A 25,136-nucleotide genomic window follows, 5' to 3' on the forward strand; every position below is an offset into this window, starting at 1 on the left:
ACATAATGAGCGCAAAGGCTATAGGAAGTCAGAGGCCCAGGTGATATCTTATAAGACTCTTAATCAATTCTTCTTCTTCGTACCTACTCCTTCCCCTCGTCACCCCTTTTCATTCACCTATTTCCAATGTTTTGGCATCCTAATGAATATGGCCAAGATCACGATGTCCGCCACTCCTAGAGCTGTCACTATAATCAAGGAAATAAATTGGCTTTCAAATTCGATGAATCGCGGCGAGATGATGATCGGCGGCGCAGCTCCTCGGTCGGCGGCGATTTGATTTGAAGAGACTCCAGGTTTTGGTTCTTCGTAAGACAGTAGCTCAACAAATGTTAGTATGGTGTGCTTTGTGGGAGGCTGTTGTTTATTATAAGACTTCCAGTCCTCATTTATTCATTCATTTTATTCAATTCAATTGGCCACGAGTTAGTGATTTTTCCGTCGTAATGAAGGCATGGTAATTGCATATATTTTGCAGCAAGAGGTTTTTCTGGCCAAATGCGGTTAGTGATTTTTCTGATACAATGATGGCTCGAATGGAAGCCGTATTCAAATAAGTACATAATTATTTTGAATATGCAGCAGCTTTAAAATGAGGTAGCATAGTGCCATCGTACAGGACTTTCGGCGCATAACATACATATCCATATAAAAAATTTTCGTGATGATGATTGAATCTGTTGGAATGCATTTTTAAAATTGATGACAAAATAATTTCCGCGTTTGACAGAGAGTCAACAGTATTAATATGGTTGAAATTTGATTCTAAATTAAAGTAAAATCTCTAATTCTAAATACTATATCTTTTCTAAAGCTAATGTCAAATATGTCCCAAAATTGCCCTGAAATGCCAATCCCAAGCACTGTTAGATGACGTTTATAATTGTCAAATGTACATAGTTCTTTGAGTCATATGACAGTCGTTGATTATATTGGCAGTATATATTCCTAAGATTTCTAAAAATTTTCTAAAGCTAATGTCAAATATGTCACTAAAAATATATTCCTAAACATCTTACAATTTGTAATTTGCCAGTTATTTCTTTCCACTCTGAGATGACGTTTATATTTGTCAAATACAGTTGCTTAAGTCAACTGACAGTTGCTGATAACTGAGCAGTTTATATTTCTAAGAATTTATTACATTTATTTCTTAGTTTTTGAATTCTGTGATAGAGAATTTTTGAGAAATTCAATTCTCTGATTTCTGACAGCAAAAGTAAGAAATTTGTATGAGAAGTTTTGTTATTTCTAAGAATACTGAAAACACTGAGATCTGAACTCGCCAAATATTGACAAAAATGTCATTGGGAACCATCGTCACATAAAGTTGTTTAAGTCATCTGACAGTTGTTACTAATTTGTTCACTGTCACAACACAATAAACTATTTGACAGTCAAATCTTTAAGATTTTGTAACAATGTCAAGCAGTAATTTCTTTCCACTCTGAGATGACGTTTATATCTACCAAATACAGTTGCTTAAGTCAGCTGACAGTTGCTGGTAACTGAGCAGTTTATATTTCTAAGAATTCATTACATTTGTTTCTTAGTTTTTGAATTCTGTGATAGAGAATTTTTGAAAAATTCAATTCTCTGATTTCTGACAGCAAAAGTAAGAAATTTGTATGAGAAGTTTTGTTATTTCTAAGAATACTGAAAACACTGAGATCTGAACTCGCCAAGTATTGACAAAAATGTCATTGGGAACCATCGTCACATAAAGTTGTTTAAGTCATCTGACAGATGTTACTAATTTGTTCACTGTCAAAACACAATAAACTATTTGACAGTTAAATCTTTAAGATTTTGTAACAATGTCAAGCAGATATTTTTCAAGCCGAATGATAACTATAGTCAGACAAAAAATCCATTAAGACATCAAATTAAATACTTTATCAATGAAAATATTAAAAGAGTTATTTTTTACAATTCCACCAAAAAACGGTAGGGATATTTTTGAAATATAATATTATACAATAACATTAAAAATAATAAAAATTAAATCATTATCAATAAAATTATTCTAGTCGAAACTTCGTAACCTTAACGCTGGTCGTTCTTCCAAATTTTCATTTTCACTTGCTTCATCTTCTAAAATAAGTCGCTGGTGACATAGTTTCCTCGATGTGTGTCGAACATTTTCAATAGCTTTCGAGATCTTTTTAAAAAATTACAATATTGTCAAAGACAAAAAAATACATTAGAATCCCGAAAAGATGAACAGTTTTATAACTTCCAGATAATAAACGGGCCTGTTTCGTAATTTGTTCATCTTTTTGAGATTCGTTTGTTATTCGAAATGTCAGTTACCGGATTCTCTAAATTAGAGCTAGCAGATGAAGTCTTGTATCCTTTCATAGGTCCACTTGAAACTATTGACTGATTGCTGTAATATTAAAATATTATACACATTTTAAGGAATTCTTAGTAAGTCATACCCCGATAAATGATGTCTTGAGTTTTCTAAAGTTTGTTTCAAAATTAGATTGTCACTTTCGGTCTCATTCAATCGCTCTAAAAGTTTCTGTTTATCCTCAAGCATTTGTCTGTAAAACACACAAACATTGGAAACATAGAAATTACAGTAAATATGTATTTTAGTTTTTAAAACCTAATGTGTTGTTCAAAAAGCTGAGTTTTCTTCTGCATTTCGTTATCTATTTCAATTTGTTGTCTTTTCCAAGCATCAAATGCAGATAAAATATTATCCTTTTCTCCACTCATTTGAACCAGTTTTCTAGAATTGTAAAAAAATATTTTAAACATTATATGTAGTTCAAAAATATTGCTAAAGCTTAAGAATTTAAGTTGTGTAATGGATTTTGAGTGTAGTCTCAAGATTTTTGTTTTTTTAAGGCCCGACTGTAATAGAATTAAGCTCAATCAAAAGATTTTAATGTCATCAAATTGAGATTTGTTAAGTTTCGTTAAGTATTTGCAAAGAGCAATTCAAGTCACCCGGCATTAAATTGATGACGTTTATATTTGTCAAATACAGTTATTTAAGTTAACTGACAGTTGCTGTAAAAGAATTAAGCTCAATCAAAAGATTTTCATGTCATCAAATTGAGATTTGTTAAGTTTCGTTAAGTATTTGCAAGAGCAATTCAAGTCACCCGGCATTAAATTGGTTTTGACAGCTCGACTAACCCAAACAGGTAGATACACGAGTAAAATGTCATGACTTTGCTGTATGTGATACTTTTGTAAATATCAGCAAGTGTTCGTTGAGTTTTTGACATAAGCTAATACTTCTAAAGCTATTTTAGTTCAGACTTCAAATGGTCAAAAAATTAACGAAACGATACTCAGAGCTGTCGTTCCAAAATTTAAACAAATCAAAAACAAAATATTATTTACTGATTTTCCTGTGATAATCCGTTGTAGTCTTCAATAAGATTATTATGCTTTTTAACAAGTTCCGTATAAGTTTCTGTAAATAGTTTAGTATCCTCAGAGTGGACCTTTTCAAGACGTTGTATTTCCTGATTGCATTCTGAGAGTTTTTCCTTGGCATAAGAGAGTTCAGAATTTGTTCGATTTAGTTGTTCTTTAATACTTTGCTGAGTTCCCATCTGGGAGGCTTGATTTTCCTTGAGAGTTGTCAACTCAAAGTGAAGTAGTTTTCTCTGCAAGAAAATAAATATAAGTAAATGTATCTACTCTGAAATACTAAACAACGTTTAAAACGAACTTCATTCGTATGAATATCTTCATTTGTACGAAGTTCTTCGATTATTGTTTGAAGACATGCAACTTGTTTAGAAAGTTTTTGAATGTGTTTAGACTGTTCGAGATTCTTTTCTTCGGCAGCATTAAGTTTTGATAACAATTCTTTTTGATCTGGTTTTGTATCGGGAGTTTGTACTCTTCTCTGCAGAAGTTTCGTTTTGGCTTCGAAAAGAAGATGAAATAAGAATATAAACATTAGAAAAAGACAACAAAATTACTCTTCTCTTAAAACATACAGTTCTTAAAAGAATTGGCATAAACTTTAATACTATTTGCTAAAAATTTAAGATTTTGTTCAGTCTATCTCACCTTGATTTCTTCGGATTTCTGTCAATTCTCTTTTCAATTGATCATTTTCTGATTTTAAAACTTCTACATTTTTACATTTCCATTTAAGCTCATTTTCAAGCTTTTCAAGTTTTTCAACTGAGCTACTTCGATGCGTTGATGATTGTCTTTGGCTTAATTTTTGATTCTCAAAATGAGCATTTTGCTCACAACGTTCACAAGGTCTTCGCTGGAACTCATTAATTTTACTTTGAAGATACGAAATTGTTTGCTCTAAGCCACAGACTTTGTTCTTTAATTCTTCATTCTGTATAAAATATAAATAGAATTATGTTTTTAAAAGATTTCATACAAAATATGAAATTTAAATTCTACTCGATACTTCTGTTTGAAACGTTCGTTCTATTGTGTCCTTTTCCTCAGTTAAACTATCAACTGCTGCCTGAAGAAGGTCATTCTGAGTCTCAAGGTCTTTTAAAGATTTCTCAAATCGAACAGCTAATTCATCGTCCAAAAAATCAGATTGAACCATGTTGACCTGACAGGATAAGTTATTTAAGTCCGAACTTAAATCATCGATGATTCTTAAATACTCGTTGTGATTTTCCGGATTTTCTCCACAATACTGCTCTGCCTAAAATTCAAATGTATCACCTGATTTCTGCCAAGAAAAAAAAAACGTCTATTTACCATTTCAAAAGAGCAACACTCCAAAAAACTTCCAAAAACGGAAATACATTGAATGGAAGAATATTTGCATTTCATTGCATGCCTCCGGCCTTCCTCAAAAACCAAATATCTCAACACCACTCTACTGCTGGGAAGTTTTGTTCAAAACTCGATTTAAAAACTCATCAAACTAAATTCATTTTAGAAACTAGTCCTTTCCAATAATTGTATTAAAAGTTTTCTTTTGATTCGCAGAGTTTCTTGTCCGAAATTGCAAGAAAAAAGTTTGTGGTTTAAAATTTCAACGTGACAGTAAACGATTTGATTCTATCGGCACGGTTCTTTTTCTTATTGTTGTGATAGTCCTTAGTCACGAACTCACGACAACATACGAAAAAGTAGTTTGTCTGGAATATGTATCCTTTCCTACGACTCCTGTTTTATTAATTTGTTTTCGAATGTAATTATCTTCTTCATACATAAGAAGTAATTAATAACTTAATATCCTTCAGGGTGTGGTAAGGTTATCAATGGAAGCATTAGTTGAACTTTATCGTTTCTAATCTCTAATATGACTCGATATTATTGTTAGTCACAGAATGTTGAACTCCTGAAAGGTGTCAGGTTGCATGTTTCCCGCGGATATTTATAGTTATTGTAATTTATGGTATTTAGCACATCCCTTGCCGCATTTTTAAAATACTACAAAAGTTTGTTTTATTATTTTATTTAGTAATACACCAATTTTGTCTTTTTTATTTAATTCACAAAATTGTACGAACTAAAAAGAACTTTCCCGCGCTCGAAAATGGGAAAACTTTTATTTTTGCCTTTTTTGTAACTGAAATTCTCGACCGACCGTAAGGAAATAACTCGGGTATCTGAGAAGTCTTCAAAAGAAACTCAAACTTCGATTTCGTTACGAAGTAACTGGTTGGCAATGGCAGGAGTATAGATAAATAGAAATGTCAATATGTTACAATATTCTCTCCTTTCATGACTATTTATGGGGACTATTGACTGATAGATAGTAGTTAAGGTGATATCGTAAATTCAGACTTATACGTGAAATCTGAAATTCGTAAAGCAGATCCTTTAAAGAAATGGCTCTTTTTTGTGTTTGTTGAAGACAAAGTAAGAATTCTAAGAAAAGGGCAGATTTTTAGAAGACTTTCTTAACTTTTAATAACGCCTTATTCATGGATATATTAGAATTTTTATAAGAATTTCAAAATACAACTAAAAAACATAATTTCTTATACAAATAAAAAATTCCCAGGTGAAAACTGCAAGGCTAATTTAAGTGAGCGATTTTATAGCTTATTTAACTTCCTACAAAAATGTTCTCAGCACCATACTGCTAAAATTAATAGTTTTCGAGATATTAGTTGTTTAACAATATTTAGTTCGAAAATGTATTGAAATTCAATGCTGCTCGAACTTCAACGAGTAACATCTTGAAAAATATAAACCTTAGCGGTATGGTGTAGTGAACTTTTTTGTAGAAATTTGAACTTCCTACAAAATTAAAAATCATTTTCCAGATGATGGCAGAAAAATGAGAATTTTATGAAAAAACTTTTAAGTACTATCCTTCTTGAGAGTTAGGGATGGAATTTAATGAAAACTTTTGTAGAGCATTTAATTCGACAGAAAAACACAAGTGTGAGATGTTACTATAAATTTGAAGAAATAATATCAAAGTTGACGAGAAAACTTTAAGTGTCATTTCCTAGTGCTAAATATTAATATTAACGGCCCAAATTTTCAGCGAATTGTCTTTTTTACCACTTCCATTAAATTGCTACCATATGACAAATAGTTACCAAAACACAATAACCATAGTTTTGGAAGAATTTTATTGACTGATTTCTGTTTCTTTTCAAAGCTTTAATTCTAATGTGAATCTCAAGTATTCCCAACTTCTTTATCGACTCTTAGATTCTCACTTCTTAGATCAGGTTAAAACAGGACAACAAACTTCTGAACCCTTCAGAATCAAAATGGTTGTAGAAGATAGAAAATATTCCACATACGCCCTGGTTGACAATTCTTACGCTGCCTCCGCCGGCCGATAGAAAGTTTAGAAGTTTAAATTCTTCCATCAATTGTATGTTAAATTGGTCTTTAGTATTTAATGTAAAAATAAATGGAACTTCATGTGAGTAAGCAATCAAAATGTTCGAAATGCTCTCACTCAAAACAACTGAAAGGAAAGAGAAAAATAATGAAAATGCCTACAAAAACAACAACAAAAACACAAACAAAAATTCCTTTAAAGTAAAGTAAAAGGAATATTTTACTACCGCAGACATAATACAATAAAAAACATACATTTTTGTATCATTTTATCTGTTCAGCTGTTTTGTGTAACACATTATATTATTGACGTTCGATATAATCGTATATAGAGAAGGGGTGTCAATCAACACATAGCTTTAAGAATCCACGTAGCACAAAAACATTTTTGAGTAAGACAGTAAATGTTTAAAGAAAGGATATACAAATAATAAATATGTTTTTAAAAACTGCTGAACAATTTATCGTATATAGAAGAAATTGACATACTAAGATCGTTTACAAGTAATTTTGTAGCTAATTTAGACCATTCAGGAGAAAGTAAACTTCTTGGCAATTCTTTTGTATGAAGTTATTTAGTGGTTATAAAATAAACGTAAAACATTTGATTACAAATCAAAATCTAATAAAAATTGACACATTTTTGAGATGGCGACCTTTGAAAAATTAAATTTAACATTTTTTAAACATCCTATCAAATACTATTCAAACAATATAAGACCTTCTTTAGACAAATTCTTTAAATCGATTCATTAGTTTCTAAGAACACTTTAAAACTAAATAAGGGTTCTGTGGATTTTTTATATTGAACGAGGTCAAATTAAGCAAAAAAATAGAGAAAATTTCATAAAAATCTATCGAGCCGTTTTAATGAAAAATGGTCGTCTTCTGACTAACAATTATTTTTTGGGAAACTTGTTCTTCTTGGCCCTAAGGAAAAACGCAAAACCAGAATTAGCTTAACTTTCACTTTTTGTGAATGCAATACTTGCCATAAAGTTCCTAAATTTTACAATTCTCTTCCTTTAAGTTTTAGTAGTGACAATGCGTTTCACGATGAATGGGTACAAAACTTTTTGCTTAGTTTCAAATTCAAGGTACATATCAGGAAGTGCTAGGGACGCTCAAAAAATCAGCTTTTTCGAAATTACTTTGAAGTAAATATCTTGTTTGTTAAGACTATGCCTTTCTCTCATTTAACTTAAAACTATCCGACAGACATTTCAGTACCGGGCATATTTTGAACTTCCCATAGGAAGTTATTGTAATGGGCCCGATTTGTCAAATTGAATTTTGACATTTTCCGACGTTTCAAGGTCCTAAGAGTAGAAATAAAAGATTTTTAGAAAGATGTCTGTGCGTGCGTGAACTCAAGAACTAGAAGAGGTTTCGATTTTAAATAGATTTTGTTATACAGATAATAAGGCAGAAAGATGCAGAAAGGGCTCTCAAGAAAATTGCCTCGGTGGTTTTTTTTACCATAGCAGTTTAAAAGAAGGTGAACATTTTTATTAACCCTAAATATCTTACGAACCGTAAACGTTAGAGACTTGAATTAAATTTTATAAATACATTGTATATTATAAATCAAAAAACTGAAAAAAAATGTTCACCTCGAAAATTTTACGAATACAAAATGATTTTATCACCAAAACAATTTTGTGTAAAGAAAAATAACGTTTTTTACATCTGGTAAAATTTTGAAAAAAATCGAATTGACAGTTTTTTTATAAAAAATAAAAACCTAAAAAAAACATTAATCAAAGTTGGTAAAAATTGAATTTTGACTCAAATATCTTTTCAAAAATTTTATATTACGGCTTTCAACTAGTAAAAAATATGGTTTTCAAAAAAAACAAATTGACAAAATTTTACAAAAAAATAAAAACCTTAACGAAAAAATTAATAAAAGTTGGTAAAAATTGATTTTCGACTCAAATATCTTTTCAAAAGTTTGAGATTATGGCTTCCAAATAATTTTAACTTATAACAAATATAATTGACAGCTTTTTTACAAAAAATAAAAACCTTACAAAAAAAATACTTAAATTTGTTAAAAATTTACTTACGACTCAAATAGCTTTTCAAAAAATAAAAATATTGTCTTTAAACTCTTTTTATTTCACAGAAAATATTGTTTTCGATATTCAGTAGTTTTTCTTTATAAGAATCCAAGAGTCCGGTTTTTATAAAAAAAAAATAAAATCTACAAAAAATAGTACGCAAAATTGTTAAAAAGTGATGTTCGGTTCTTGATATCTCTCAAATAAATTTTGTTCATCCAATTTGTAAAAAATTAAGAAATGCTACTTCCATTGTAAAAATTTGTTTTTGACTAAAATTATATTTAACAAAACTAGATTTTCAAACTAAACTATTATTTTATATGAAAAATGTTGTTGGTAATTTTAAAATTTTGGAGAATAATTCAATTAACAACTTTTTTAACACAACACGAAAACCTACAAGAGACAAATCGACAGACGAGCGTGGAAGTTATCTCTTTTTTATTTTTGTATTTATTTATTACTCCTACCCTAGAATTTTCGAAAATATTAATTTCAAAACTCAAAAAATGATGAAAAAAATGTATGATCGGGAAAAACCTTTAAGTACTTCGCTTTTGAATTTCAGCATTAAGGGTATTAAATTTTTGTTATTATTTCTATGACACACAATTTAAACACTTTTACTTCTATACTATATTTTGTTAAATTAGCAAGACTAATAACTCAAACAATTTTTAAGCTATTAACTTGAAATTTTGAACACAAAAATCTTGTCATCTCGATTTATTTTGTAATATTTCTGACAAAGAATCGTCTTTCGTCTTCTAGGTGTGTGTAAACTACAGCTATGGCCAAAACAATAAGAACACTCAAAATCGCTACGTAAAGGGCATATATTCTTCGGTCCATGGCAGCATTAAATAAATAAATAAATTGGGTGGCGCAACAGTCCGTTGAGAACTAGGGCCTAGTGACTTACAACTCTCAACCATTCCTGTTTGCGAGTAATGTTGTCAGGAATGGAGGGGACCTACAGTTTATATGCCGAATCCGAACGACTAATTTGAGAAAGCACTTTTTCATGACAAGAGTTACTCTTGGAGAATTTGTCAATTCCTCGCAAGAGGCAGTACCCGTGAAAAGACTTTAGATGGCACAGGCAGGGATCGAACCCAAGACCTCTGGCATGACAGTCCAACGCACAAACCATCATGCCACGGGTACTACCCATGGCAGCATTGTATCCCTTAAAATCCCGACATAAGTTTCCTTGGTCAATATTCCATCAATGAGAAATACTGGACCTTTTCCCCACCAAGCAAAACAACAAGCCATATCATTAGACTTTCACCTCTATGTTTCACAGTCGGCTTGATGCACCGTGGATTGTACGATTCATCTCTTAGGCGAATAACAAAATGTTTTTCATCCATCCCAAATAGATTGGCTTTTGTTTGGTCACTCCATCACACATTTTTCCATTGTTTTAGCTCTTTCAATGGTTCATAGGATCATGTAAAACTTTTTCGCAAAAGCCAGGCGCTTCTTCGTATGACCTGGTTTTAATTAGGGACCATTTTTTGGCCATCGAGCAGGGAATTTGGACACAAGCAAAACTCTCCGGACTGTCCTGGAATTAACTGCCTCAGCAGGCTCATATATAGGCCCGCGACGACATAAAAGTATTTTTCTTAGCTTCTCTTACCAAGGCCCTTTTGTCTTTTTCTGATAATCTCGATGGTCCACCTCTAGTTTCCATAGTTTTTCTTCGTCGTAACGCTTTAAAAACCATTGTAGAGGAGCATTTGACTATTCTGGCAATTCTCCGAATTGAATCGCCGTGCTCACGCAACACCAAAATAGCTTGACACTGAAATGCTTATTTTTTCCCATAACGTTCTTCAATAAGTTAAAATTATTTAAGTTGTAAGTAGTAGAACTTTATTATTTGCCTATTTTTTTTCCTGTTTAGTCTTTATTGCAAAACTTTAAAAAAATGTCTTGGATGTTCTTATTTTATTGGCCAAACAGATATAGCACTGTGAACAAATGAATCGGAACTGATCCCATTGTTCTTTGTTTTAATCAATTAGAAATACATATAACTAAAGAGAATATAAAGAACATTTATCTTTCAACGATTTTTGTTTACTTTATTGGCCATAGATGTATCTATGAATAACGTAAACTAGAGTTTAGTCTAGCAAGGACAAAATCAGAACTTATAAGAAAACTATAATTATGGCTCAATGTCCTCAAAGTTAAAAAACTTAAAAAACATTTTTTTTCAAAATAAAGTTAAAATCTCCACATAAATTCAAATTTAACGTGAATTCTTTATTTTCCTAAAAGTAATTTTAAATAATTAATTCAGTCTTCCAAATATATTGCAGAAGATAATAATGGGTATTTTTTAGCCCTGTGATTTTTAATCTGGCAATCCTTATTTCGTATTTGGTCTTTTTGACAGCTGTCATCTGATTTATGCTCAGTTATTTTGTCATTTCATACTATTATCCTACCTGAATTGGAGATTATAGATATATACGATCTTTGGTTCGAACTAAAGGGCGCAAACGGTTGTGATCCCTTCTCTTGTCGACGTAGAGCTGGGGAGAAGATCGTGCCCTCCTTTGCTGCCACAATCTGTATGCCTCCGTTTTGGCTTTGCCTGAGCACATTCAGAGTCAAACCAGGGGTTCCTTGGTGGTGGCTATTAGGAACCTAGCACCTCTTCTGCAGCTTTCATGATGGATTGTTTGCAAAGCCAGTAGGTCTCTGGGCACATCTCGTCCGTTGTAGGGTTTTTCGTAAGCTTTAGGGATACTCGGTCGGCAAAGGCATTGGCGGTATCCTCCTGCTGCAGTCTTCCAACGTTGAATCTTCTCCTCGAGGTTGTTGCTCGCCTAAGAGCTTCCATGGATATTCGTACGCGCAGTTTAGCACCAACTAGGTAGTGGTCGGAACCTATGTTGGCTGATCTGTATTACGAACGCCAAGTATGCTAGAGGAGTGTCTTCCGTCAATAGCAACATGATCGATTTGGTTGCATGTTCGATCATCGGGGGACCGCCAAGTACCTGATAAGGCTCAGGTTGTGGAATTTGGCATTAATGCGGATTGTCGTCACTCTTCCGCTTACTTACCGAAAGCTTAAAACTCTGCCTTAGTTTCCCTCTTACAGCAAAACCCCATCCGAATATGCAGGAGGGGGGGGGGGGGGGGTTGTCAACAATATCATTCCGTTCAACCGAGTCTTTAAAATGTCCTTTCATGGCCGGTTCATGAGGCCTGTGCATGGCTGATATCGTTAGAGCTGGTTCTTCAGAGCGATATATGGTTTTTTCCTCCTACTTCCTGAGAAGGTAACTCAGGTGACACATCTCTGTTCGTCGTTAGTTCACCTTTTAGCTATCCATTGGGCACCACTAGGAGTTGACGATACGTTTTATCACCACGATTTTTATCTGAACTAACAAATTTGAAATGACTTTCTGTCGTATGTAACAATTTTGTAAGCAATACTGTACAACTATGTACACAACACTTACTCCTTGCAGGTTTATTATTTTATTATCGTTATATCTACTTTATTTTATTCCAGGATATCTCGCACATTGTTCCAATTTGTAAATTGTTTTTGGATGTCTAAGTTTATTTTTGTTCTGTTCAAAGGAGATAGTTTTGTATTATTTACCTTCTTTTCCTGAATATAAGTAAATTCATACATTTCCATTAAGTTATACTTCAAAACAGACAAAACAACATTAAATAAAGGAAATCATGGTGTCGTGTGAAAATAAGTGTAAAAATCATTATTAATCAACATCATAGGATATAAGGTGTACCTATTTATGCACGTGAAATGTTGACATGCAATATGACTTAAGTACATAGTTTTGTATAAGTTTTTAATGTTGTTCTTTAGTGATATAAATTGGAGGGGGGTTTTGTTCAGAAGTTTAATAAACTAGGTCAATTTAGAATCAAATCATATTTATAACTTTTTCATTGATGATAAGCTTCATTGTATAGGGTGTTTTTTTCTAGCTGTATAAAAAATTTCGATAGTCGTTGTTTACGGTTTGACAGTTGAAAAGGTCAAACTGTGATAACGTTTCTATATGTGTCAAATAAGTGTTTGATCCGTGGATAATTGAAACTCTCACCACCTCTGTTAAATATTTCTTCTATCATAAGTCATTACACATTATAAAACCGTTGAGTTCCGTTTCAGTACAACTGAGTAAATTAGTAATAATATTCAAAAAATTTCTGTCTAATCTCATTTTTACCTTTGAAAATAATTGTCTTGAAAATTCTTGATTTTGTAAGAGTTTTCCTCGATTTTCATATTGACCATTCATACAAATCTGGAATAAAAATATTATATCAAATAAAACAATACAAAAATAAATCATGTATATTTTATTAATTTTTTTCTTTAATAAATTAAACAAACTAAATTATTTCTATATCTTTCTTTTTTTTTACAAAATGTTTCATGGCGTCAAATTTTTCATTGAAAGCAAATTACTTTTTTTTTCTTAACTTAAAAAAAATAAAAAACATTAAACAAAATATCTTAAAGATATTTTTTAAAAAACATTACAAAATAGCTCTCATTTACATTTAACAACAACAACGATCTACGTTTATATGGGGACCATTAAGGTCTTTTTATCATACCGAATTTTTAAGTTCACATATTTGATCTTGTAGATTGTCACTATTCGCTTGGAGTTCTTCATTTAATCTGATGGTATTTCCAATTTTTGAACGTAAGTCTTCAATCTACGGAGAATTTAAAAACAATGTTTTTGATTATAATAATGTGTGTTAAAAAGATTCAATAAAATAAGTATTAACAAATATTTCGTGTAAGGCGGCGCAACAGTCCTTGAAAAACTAGGGCTTAGTGGACTTACAACTCTCAACCATTCTGTGTGCGAGTAAAGTTGTCAGGGATGGTGGGGACCTACAGTTTTAAGGCGAATTTAAACGGCTAATTTAGAAAGCACTTTTCATGGCAAGAATTACTCTTGGAGAATTTTTCAATTCCTCGAAAGGAGCAATACCCGTGAAAAACTTTAAATGACACATTCAGGAATTGAACCCAATACCTCTGGCATGACAGTTTAACGAACTTACCATTAAGCCACAAATTCTAAAGAACTTACATCATCAAAATCAAAATATTTTTGGTTCCAAATACATAGAAAAAAATGCCACTTTTATGAATTACGAAATTAAAATATGATTTTTTTTTAAACGATCTTAGTTCTCAGTTATAGGTATCATTGTTTTTCATCATTGAAAATTTAGTTTAGAGATTTAAAAGTGATTTATGCCCAATTTCATAAACAAACACTAAAAGCACTTTTATCTAAAAGCTTTTTAAATTTTATCAGGCTGAAAATAATTTTAACAAGGTCTTTAAATTTTGTCAGTTTCACCAAGCTTAAAATGGGAAATTTAAGGGATATTTTTGTTAAAATAGAGTCCTCTTCACAACCCTGTACAAATAAAACCACTTTTTTCTTTCTACTAAGCGAATTGTGTGAGAAAAAAAGAGAAAGCATTATATGTTGAAATAAACGACAAGAATCGGAAAATTCAACCGTACATATAAACTTCTTCAAAATAAAAAACAACCGTTTCAGTTATCGTGTCGTTCAAAAATTAAATATGAAAACTAATTTTAATAAAAGTAAGCGAGAGGAAAAATTATACGGAGGCGAAAAAAATGGGCTGATAGATATATATAGATGGGGTAACTGTAGATAAAATAAAAAAAAAAAAACTTGACAGGAGATATCAAATATCTTTAACTCCACTGTAGCAACATCGGGCAAAAGGACATTTGTGCAGTTAAAAAGCACGTATGAGTCCTTGAAGCATAAAATCTAGAAAAAAATGTCCACTCATAAGGTAAGAACCAAAAGAATTTCAACACTCAAAACTTGAAGTGTTTCTTTCAAAAACATAAAGTCATTTGAGCAGCAGTTAAATTAACGTTTCTCAAAGGTGAATGCACTTGAATCCAAGTTTTCTGTGATATGATTTATAAAAAGTGATGTTCAGATGGTAGACATGTGCATTCAAGAGGAACCAAGCGTCCACAGGTTTTTCTCAAAACCCACCTCTGTCTATCAACTCCTACTCTCACCTCCCCGCGGTGAACATCGGGTGCCTAGTACCTCAACTGGAGATTGGGTTCCAACCCCAGTGGAAAATTGTTGGGGGCAGAAAACGAGAGAGGGGGGAAAGAGGTTTCCACTAAGGCACCTCTCCTTATCCAGGCGGCAGCGGACGAATTCTCGAGATGGAATCAAAGGTGGTGTCTACAGTTGCATTAAGGTTAAACTACTTAGTGAACACCTTGTAGGGCTTCTTCGATATATTCGGAGCCCAAAGCTGCTGGAGCTGACGGCATCGCTGCCGAACATTTTCAAAGCAGCAGGCGATGACTTGGTAGGGAGCATGCACACAACTCATCTGCAAAATATAGTCGGAAGAAATCATGCCCGATGAGTGGAATCTCACCATAGTTTGCCCAAAACATAAGAAAGGAGACCCTCTAAACTGCACCAACTACAGAGGCATCAGTCTCCTTAACATTGCGTATAAGATCCTCTCTGCCGTATTATGTGAACGTCTGAAGCCATTCGTCAACAACCTGATTGGTCCTTATCAGTGTGGCTTCAGACCAGGAAAGTCCACTATCGACCAAATATTCACACTACGGCAGATCTTGGAAAAAACCCAGGATCTTCAAATCGATACCCACCATCTCTTTATCGATTTTAAAGCCGCGTATGACTGCATCTATAGGGAAGAGCTCTGCCGAGAAATTTCTAGTTTTGGCATCCCTGTCAAACTTATCCGTTTGTGCAGAATGACGATGGAGAATGCACGCTGCTCTATCAAGGTCGGAAGAAATCTTACTGATTCATTTGATGTCAAAAAAGGTTTTAGACAAGGCGATGCACTGTCATGCGTCTTCTTCAACATCGTTCTGGAAAGAATTGTGCAAAACTCAACCGTCAACACTAGAGGCACAATCTTCCAAAGGTCCATCCAATTACTCGGATACGCAGATGATATTGACATAATTGGAAGATGAAATTAAACGAATCAAACGAAGAATGACTCTTGCAAATCGCTGCTTCTTTGGACTTAGAAGGCAATTAAGAAGTAAAGTCCTCTCTCGAGCATCTAAAATCACCATCTATAAGACATTCATTATAGGATGCTTTGAGAGAAAAATTCTCCGGGTGATTTTTGGTCCCGTACGCAAAGATGGAGGAGAAGATATAACGACGAACTGTACGGGCTGTACAGCGACACTGACTTAGTTAGCAGAATTAAAGTCCAACGGCGTAGATGGCTAGGTCATGTAGAGCGGATGGACATCAACGCTCCAGCCCGGAAGGTCTTCGTGTCCAATCCCAAGGAACGGCGCAGTAGAGGAAGACGGCGATTTAGGTGGTGCCCAGGTGTGAGAGGACCTCAACCAACTTGGCGTGCGAAACTGGAGACAGCTAGCTAGAAACCGAGCTGGCTGAGACGCATGTGGTTGAGGTCCAGGTCCACCCCGGACTGTAGCGCCACCAGTAAGATTTATAAATAGTATATAATTATATACCAATCTATAAAACTGTTGGTGGACCAACAACTTTAGCCCTGAGTTGCCTGAAAGAAAAAATCGCTGGAATGGGGGGATTGCAGTTTAAACCGGAAGACAACATGTACGATTCCAATGCGGACTTTAATAGCAAAGTAGAAAGCGGTTCCGTTGATGTACTTGCAAGAATTCCAAATAGTTACTCCGTAGAACGACAATAGTGAAATGATTGCGTTATCGCCACCTGCTCCAACAACTTCAAAGAACTTCGTTCAAAAAGCAAAAGCAAAAGGAAGAATGACCAAAAAGGTCGGAACAAACCTTCACAAATGTAATACAATTTGCTCTCTTAAAAAAAAAAATTGAGAAGGAGCTAGAGATCCTTGAAGTAGAGCTTAAAATCAAGAAGATCGAGTTTCAACTGAGAGAAAGAGCTATACAAACCACAGTGCTTTGTAAAGTGTGGCCATACCTTAGTTGTTAAATACGGTGATACTAGTGTTGTCCTTAGTTAAACTTTTCGTACTTTTCGTGCAACTTTTAATCATGTTTTTTTTTTTAATATAAAATACTAAATAAATCCCCTGAAGAAGCTGGAAAACAACTGGCGAAACGTAGGGTAAAACCAAGATGGATTAGCCGTTTAGCCGTTGAAAAATGTATATACTAGTTGGTTCCATGCTGCAGTATTGTTTTCGTTTGCGATTTGTAATTTAAAGTTTGTAAAAGCTGGTACTGATTACTTCTCTAACGTTTAGTAAAGGGTCAGTTATAGCTATCAAATAAATATTTGTTATCAATGAAAGGTTTCAATCATAAAACCATTGAAGTCAAACCGAAAAAAATTTCGATCAAAAATCTATTAAAGAACATTTGTTTCTTTCCTAGTGTTTCAAATACGAATTGACACTTTTTAGACGTGTTCGGATTCTCATACGAGTATATTAATATTCACTTTGACCTTATCAGTTATTCTTTCAACGAATTCGAAACCAGATATTGCACCACTGACAGCAAATTTAATGACAGATATTTTTTTCTTTTTAACCCGCCATTGGTCTTTGAGACCGGGTGTGCGAAAAAATGCGAATAAATTTCTTCTTATATAAAGAAAATACGAAATATTAGTAACACATTTCAAAAAATCTTCAGTTGATCAAAGTTAACCCAATGGCGGGTTAAGAAAGCTACGACACTTTTCTTGAACCTGTGATGTTTTGAAGCGGGCTTACATCAACGTGTATAGCAACTAACTTTTAGTCTATTTTACATTTGTTATATTTTCTAATTCACTTACGATATTATCACGTTCTGAAATGCTATCCAATAATTCACCAAAAGCATCTACAATGGGATTTTTTGACATAGTTGCAGTTTGTTGGAAAATTTCTTCATAGTGGATAGGTTTACATAACTGTCAAATAAAACCAAGAGAAAAGATAACTTAAGTTTAATTTTCAATATGAAAAAGTAAACCATTGTAATTACCGCAAGTGAAATCGCGTCGGCCACTTCACGAAGTGCTCTTGATGTTTTTTCTAAAAGTACAGATTTAGCTTTCTCTTGGCTGATGACACCTAAATAATTTAAAATTTAAAAAATAATTGTCATTATGTTTTTGATGATTATATTAAAAATGTTCACAATTGACATTTGAATCAACGTTATCTTAAAGAATAAAGAAAAATAATTTTGACTTTAAGGATTGTGAAGCAAAACCAAAAGCGAGCTTTAATTAATTATTCAACTAATTTTATAAAACATAATCCGAAAGTAGTGCAATGTTTTGAACAATACCCGTACCTTGAATAATTACACGTCATATTTATAAACACTGCATAGAGACTGTGTACGGTTACAATGTCTCTTAAATGTCAAAAGTTATTTATTAAGGCTAGGTTACATTTTAAGATATAACACCAAGAAGCAGTTTTGAGCTTTAAAAATACTCATACAAATGTTGAACTTTTAGAAATCGATTACCTTCCATGTCTATTTGTAAGCGTTGTCCATCTTTCTTTAAACGGCGGTTCTCTTCTACTAAACAATTTATACGATTACGTACAGAATTTAAAACCTGAACATCAGGATCAACGTCCGAACTTATTCCTGAATCCTCATCCGTTAAGGTTCTACTTGATTGTGGATTTTCCAAGTTTAAATATTCATGTCGAAAAAATCTTAGTTTATTTAGATGATTATTATTTGTTTTGATCTTTCGAATGATAAATAAAAGAAAGAATGAATTTCAAAATCATATAATTAAGTAGAATTTATAGATGTTTACCAACTCATCCACCATTTTACTAATTCGTGGTTGAAGATCTTTAAGTACAAGTTTTTGATTGACGGATTTTTGATCATAAGTTTCTTGTATTTCAAAAAACTGTCCCAATTCATCTTTGAGTCTTTTGATCAGATTTTCTTCCTGGTCTTCTTCTTGAAAAGCAGAGCTTGATTCCGAAAAGATTAATGAATTTATCTGAAATAATTTGAATTTGAAATATGTATCTACATATTTTAATGTGTTTGGAATGTTTCAACGTTCTTCTTTTTACCGAGTCTCTATTTTTGCAGCAACTCGCTCTTGGAGTATCTGGAAAATCCATTTCACTTGGTTCTAAAATCTTGGTTTCTGTCATTGGTGGAAAACAATCTAAAGGTGATAATTGTTCTGAAACTCTTCTACCCCAAGCTGCAGCAGTCTGAGAATGAATACAAAAAAAAAATCTTTGAAGTTTAATAAATAATGAAGTAAAATTTTGTATTTTATTCTCAGGCAATCTACAAACAAATAAAAATGTTAGTTTTTTTCAAGTAATTTTGAGTTCCTTGAAAAATAAAGAGGCATAAAGATTATTGGTTTAGTATATTAATATCAGAGGAAGTCGTGAAAGTTATATATAGCCCATATTACACCTCATAACACACACACATAGTTTCATTTAAAGTTTCAACACACAAACCTTTGGGAATGTTTTAAGATCGTTACGTAGTTCTCTTATGACGTCATCTTTCAGCTGTATCTTCTTTTGGGCATTTAAAATATCATCTTCCAGAGATATAATTTGCCTTTTTAAATCACGCATTTCATCGTGCCTTTCGGCAATCTCGAAGGCTAAAGCTTTTAGGTGGGTCATAAGCTTTAAGGGCAAAAATAATATTTTCGAGCAAAACAAAATAATATAATTGTATTTATTCAAAAAACATAAAAAAATAAACAAGGAAATGTCAAGTTGTAAAATAAAATCATCGAGCAAACAAAAAAAATATTATTTAATTGTATTCATCATTGTTTCTTTATATTGCCACTTCTACTAACCTTTGACTTTTGGGCAGCACATGTTTTAGGATCCATTGAACTTGATTGCTTGTGGATGTCCTGAAAAATAATAAATTTAATTTGTTTGTTCGTACTCTCTTTTAAATGGCGCCCAACGTAGGATTAACTTTTATGTTTTAAAACTTACAGATTCCTTTTTTATATTCGCTTCACAAAGTAACGTTTCCTGAAAAGTAAATACATAAGTTTTTAGTTTATGTGATGTCTGGAATACCACTGAATTTATATACAACCCCAAAAATGTCTAATTCCGTGACAGTTTCAAATTGAATGTCATCAGTACTCCAATCACCATTTTGTCTTGCATTGCGGATTAAGTGCATAAGACTATCGATGTCCTTTCGACATTTGCATAGTTCTATGGCCTGATCATGACGACAGTTACTGCTGGATTTTCTTTGTAAGAGCGCCAAGCGTTTTGTTGTTTCACAATCGATTTCTTGAATATTTGTAATGAGTGTTGTGTTGATTTGTCGAAGCATATTGACCCATTCCTTGTAGGTTATTTCTTTAAGCTTTAAGAAATGCAAACAAAAAACATAATCAAATGATGATAAATTCGAAGGTATAAATCTTAAAAGATTATAAAATAGCGATTCATTTGACTTTAATGAGTCCCTAACCTGTTTTTAGTGTGAACACCTTGTACAATACAAATTTATGAAAGTTATGCAAATAATTTAAAAAAAATATTGTGTAGTGGATATTTCTGAAAAATTCGTACGTCAAAAAATCAACTGCAGAAAATGATTAAATATTAAATTCTTTAACTCTTCATCGTTATCGTGCAGGCATAACAAAAGCCCGCCACTAATATTTCCAATATTGAGTAGAATCCGATTTATTTTGTATTTTGTTTAGAAAATGACAGTTAAAAATGTCAACCTGCATTGACATTTCTGTACAAAATCGTTCAAGGCCAGAACAACGCTTCCAAATTCTGGAAATTTACTTTGAATCAAATTAATCTGTTCTCGAAGTCCATAGAGCACTTCTTCGAATGATTGTGCTTAGTAGTTAAGCTTATTTCTGGTTTATGGATTTTCAATATAGGATATCATCTTTTATGGAGCAAAGACCATTACCATTACCATTAAAATTGACTGTTTGAACCGGTTTACACTTTAGTGGGCACTGAAAATACATTGAATGGTAAATAATCCAGCTTTTATCTTTATCTTCTTACATGACGATGCAACTTATTCTACAGCTTTCTGAAAACTCAATTTGGTAACAACTTTGTTGAAAGATTTAGTTCCTTTAATTGGCCTCTTATGGCTGAATCACAAACACGCTTCAGATTCGGCTTCGTCTGCGTCGGGGTTGCTTTGAATGACATTTCTATTATTTCATCCCTCCATAAAGAAAATATTTTCTTTATCGACATTTTTTTACAGCTGTTGAGCTGTCAGACGAAGCAAATGTTCAAATAATTGAACTAGAGCTTCCGTTTGGAGTCACATTACGTTAGATTACGTTCTTTTCCTTACGATTGTCAAACGAAACGAGAGGTCGAAGCTCCATTGTGATAGCATGCATTGAATTCCTATGGCTGAAAGCGTAAACGTCAGGTGAAGCCAAAGCTGAAGTGTGTTCGTGATTCAGCCATTAACGCCTCTCGACTTCTTTTTATACATATATAATTTTCAATTAAACTTGTGTGAGAATGGACCGGTTAAGCCGGAAATCATATTTAAAAAATAAATGTCATGAAATTATCTACCACACTAATTACAAGGATATTTTTTTGTCTTCTATAAGTATATAAATTTCTCAAACTCATAAAAGAACAGACGATATTTACCATAAATTATTTAATGTTTAAAAAGTATTTCAAATAATTGGACATTAAATTAGATACTTCCCTTACATTACCTAAATGGTAGATTAACACTATTTTGCACTTTCAATTCTGCATACAAAGAGGATACAAAATATTAAAATCCATACATTCAGATTATAGGAAGTGCCATAATGCAATTAAGATGACGAACATGTTTTTCTTCTTAGAGTCTTCACAAATTTTGTCTCTATTAATAATTACAGATTCATGTAAATTATTAAGCAAGAAAAGTAAAAGTTTGCAATTAGTTGCATGAACTCCATAATTTAAAAGGAATTTAAATGAAATTCTTCAAAAAAAAGTGTAACGCACCGTGCAAAATTTAACATAGTACAAAAAATAGTTACAAAAATTCATAAACAAATAAGAAATGAAAAGCTTTTCCTCCACTTGTTACATTGTGACAACATAAAAATATGCTATAATAAAGATAAAAATGTTTGTATGCACTACAAATTTGATTTCTTTATATATCAAATTGTGGCAACACAAAAAGATGCTATAATAAAGATGAAAATGTTTGTCTTCACTACAACCTATCAAATTTCCTATAATACAGACATGAATATCTGAATTTTGCATTTTGTTTTTTTTTTCTCTATCTGATAAACAATTATTTTATGTGTAGATGTAGAATCAATTTTTTTGCAGCAATCAAAATTGCATATTCAAGTAAATCAACCATTAAAATACATCTTAACTTCTACTATAATTTCTCGTCAAATCGTTGCCCATTACTGTACAACACAATTTTACCTTCCTCATAACATCCCTGCTTCAATGTTATCAAATCAAACAACTGTCAAAGTATTATCAAAAAACACACAAGACAAAACCCAAATATGTCAACAAATAATCTCTTCCATTTTCCTTCCATTTCCATGTTCCATCATCTATCCACCCACCCTCTTTGATATTTATAACAATAAAATGCTTTGAATTAAGATTCAAGAATAAAATAAATCATTCATGAAAAGTCAGAATAGTAGAAAAATACTCACTGATGCATCACCATTTGCTTGTTCATTGATTTCAGCTAAACGTTTCTCATACAGTTCATTGAGTTTCTCCTGAATCTCGAAAGCAGGAGCAGCAATTCCGTCTCCGCAAATTTGCTGCTGTTCTTGTTGTTGGTGCCGTTGCACTGACACTGATGCTGTTTCAGTGTCATGTTCTTTGACTGAGGATGTAGTTGACCTATTTACGCATATCTTCTGGCGCTGATTCCCACTCATTGTTAAAGTAAATACACCTGTTCTTCTGGGAACAACAAATAGAATCACTTAAAATGCTAAACAATCCGAAATTATATTCAAAAACGATGGAGCAAGGAAATCGACAGACAGGTAAAAACACAAAAACAAATGAAAGTAAAAGTGGCGCAAATGGAGACGGCGACACAAAGCAGCGAACAGTAGAACAGGGTTGAGAATTGAGAATCAAGAATTAAGATTTGAATTGAGAGACTAGCAGGAAAATCAACTTTGTTTTGAAGCGAAAACGACGTGCTACTACGTCAACGCACAAATCTACTGAACTGACACAACACACGATAGATTGTCCGCCAAAGGAACTAAATACTAAGCCCAGCGAGCGATAGCGAATAGCGACGAACAGGCCAAGCGAACGCAGCTGGTTGGGCTAGCTTTACTAGCAAAGCAAGCAGCTAGTTTTACAGATGATACCACAGAAACAGAAATGTCTATAAAACTTGAATCGCGCACAACACAGCGACAGCCAGCAGAGAGGTGCGAATGCGAACATCTGGAGTTGTACTTTTCAGATAGACTTTACGCCAAAGAACCTTGTCAAAGACGGTTCTACAATTTGGAAGAGATCGTAATAATTTTGGCTTGACGTCAATATTGCGTATTAAGTTTTCAATCAAAGACTAAAATGTCTTTGAAGCTAGAATCATCGTTGACCCGGTTTTTGGACCACATTCGATTGCAACCGGCTGAAAAGTAAAGTTGTTTATTGATGTCACAGTTCCAAAGCTTTTTTCACTTAAAATGCCTTGGTATTTTTCACGGTGTTGTTGTTGTTGGTTTTGTTATGTTCTCGACCAACGACGACGACGTAGAGTAACTTTTTAAGTTGTTTTTTTTTTGTATTTCTTATAGATAAATAAAAGTTCTTAAACCTCACGCAGAATTTATGCCAAATGCGTGGAGTAGCTTTGCTAGATATGATTTAATGCATTCCAAAAATTAAATAATTTAAGTTAGACACAGAATTTGGGCCTTGAACTTGACTAGGATTGAGTTTTTTGGGGTTTTTATTTTGGGATGTTTTCGGGTTTTTGTTGTTGGGAGCAGAAATTAAGTAAAACTAAATAAACATTAATTTAATTGGATGTAAATATTACGTATACGCCACAGCTACCGTTGCTGCTGTCGTTAGCGCCGTTTTTTTATTATCTTGTGGTTTTTAGGGCAGAAAATCAGATTATAATATAAACATACAGTAGCGGTGTGGATTAGTGAACATTAAATGGTAAATATTTAGTGATGGAGTAGTTTACGCTAATAGAGTACAAAAATAGTGGTTATGATTATGATGCAATTAATAGTTGGGAAGGTTTTGTGACTGGAGTTCAACTTGCACTTTTTCAAGGGGTTTTGGTGGCCTTCATTTAAACGCGACTTAAAAATTACTTTTTACATAAAGTTTTTGAGATGTTACTTTTTTATTTATTTTTTTTTAAACTAAGGGTAATTTTTTAAAGGTATAGGAAAGTTAAAAAAACATACAATTCAGACAAATTCATGAAATCTTTATTTAAATCGATAGTACAGTCTATATAATTTGATGTTTTAAGATTATTTCATGCAAATGTTGACCTCGGCTGCTCCTCAAATGGTCCATCCGCTAAGTTCAATTTTGGCATACTCCGGTATCCGGCCGGTATCTCACGAATAAATACTTCAATGTTGATTTCCAATGCGTCAATTGAAGCGGGCTTGTCTGCATAGACATGAGCTTTAACATAGTCCCACAAAATATTGCCTAAAGCCGTTAAGTCGCACGATCTAGGCGGCCAATTGACAGTTCCCGAGCGTGAAATAAAATGTTCACCGAACTTGTCTCTCAATAAGTCCATTGTTGCTAGTGCTGTGTGACATGTGGCACCGTCTTGTTAAAACCACATGTCATGCAAGTCAAGCTCTGTCATTTTGGCCAAAAAGAAGTTGGATATCATCTTACCATTCACAGTTACGTTACGATTCACATCATCTTTGAAGAGGTACGGTTCAATGATGCCACCAGCCATAAACCGCTCCAAACTGTGACTTTTTCTGGTTTTATTGGCAGCTCTTGCATTGCTTCTGGATGATATTCACTCCAAAGTCGACAATTCTGCTTATATACGTACCCATTGAAACAAAAATGAGCTTCGTCGCTGACTGACCATAAACTGGAAAAAGCGCGCGATGAACTTTCTTAACAGAGCACGCATTTTGATACTAAAATTCAATAATTTGCAAGCGTTGTTCGTTTGTAAGACGGTGAATGGTTAAATTATAGACCAATCTGAAGATG

The 25,136-nt window shown here is 32.9% G+C and overlaps 1 protein-coding gene across 2 annotated transcripts; it reads right to left on the bottom strand.

The window, feature by feature from the left end:
* Positions 1-1,873: 1,873 nt before the first annotated feature.
* LOC129951358 (repetitive organellar protein-like) lies at positions 1,874-23,651 on the bottom strand. 2 transcript variants are annotated; one of them, XM_056063461.1, is made up of 19 exons: positions 22,595-23,646; positions 19,984-20,265; positions 19,878-19,916; positions 19,730-19,789; positions 19,374-19,550; positions 18,966-19,112; positions 18,695-18,889; positions 18,391-18,622; positions 17,896-17,984; positions 17,705-17,821; positions 13,470-13,574; positions 13,076-13,153; positions 4,045-4,330; positions 3,698-3,897; positions 3,364-3,632; positions 2,615-2,740; positions 2,442-2,549; positions 2,314-2,389; positions 1,874-2,161 (listed from the first exon to the last, which is right to left on the bottom strand). In XM_056063461.1, exons 1-19 carry the CDS (start codon positions 22,826-22,828, stop codon positions 2,027-2,029), a joined length of 2,955 nt encoding a protein of 984 aa, XP_055919436.1. In that variant the 5' UTR covers positions 22,829-23,646; the 3' UTR covers positions 1,874-2,026. The 2 variants fall into 2 exon arrangements, with proteins under 2 accessions (XP_055919436.1, XP_055919437.1); XM_056063462.1 differs by lacking the exon at positions 19,374-19,550 and having other exon boundaries at positions 22,595-23,651.
* Positions 23,652-25,136: the final 1,485 nt, after the last annotated feature.

This window comes from Eupeodes corollae, chromosome 3, assembly GCF_945859685.1.
Source record: "Eupeodes corollae chromosome 3, idEupCoro1.1, whole genome shotgun sequence".
In the NCBI taxonomy this organism is placed as follows: domain Eukaryota; kingdom Metazoa; phylum Arthropoda; class Insecta; order Diptera; family Syrphidae; genus Eupeodes; species Eupeodes corollae.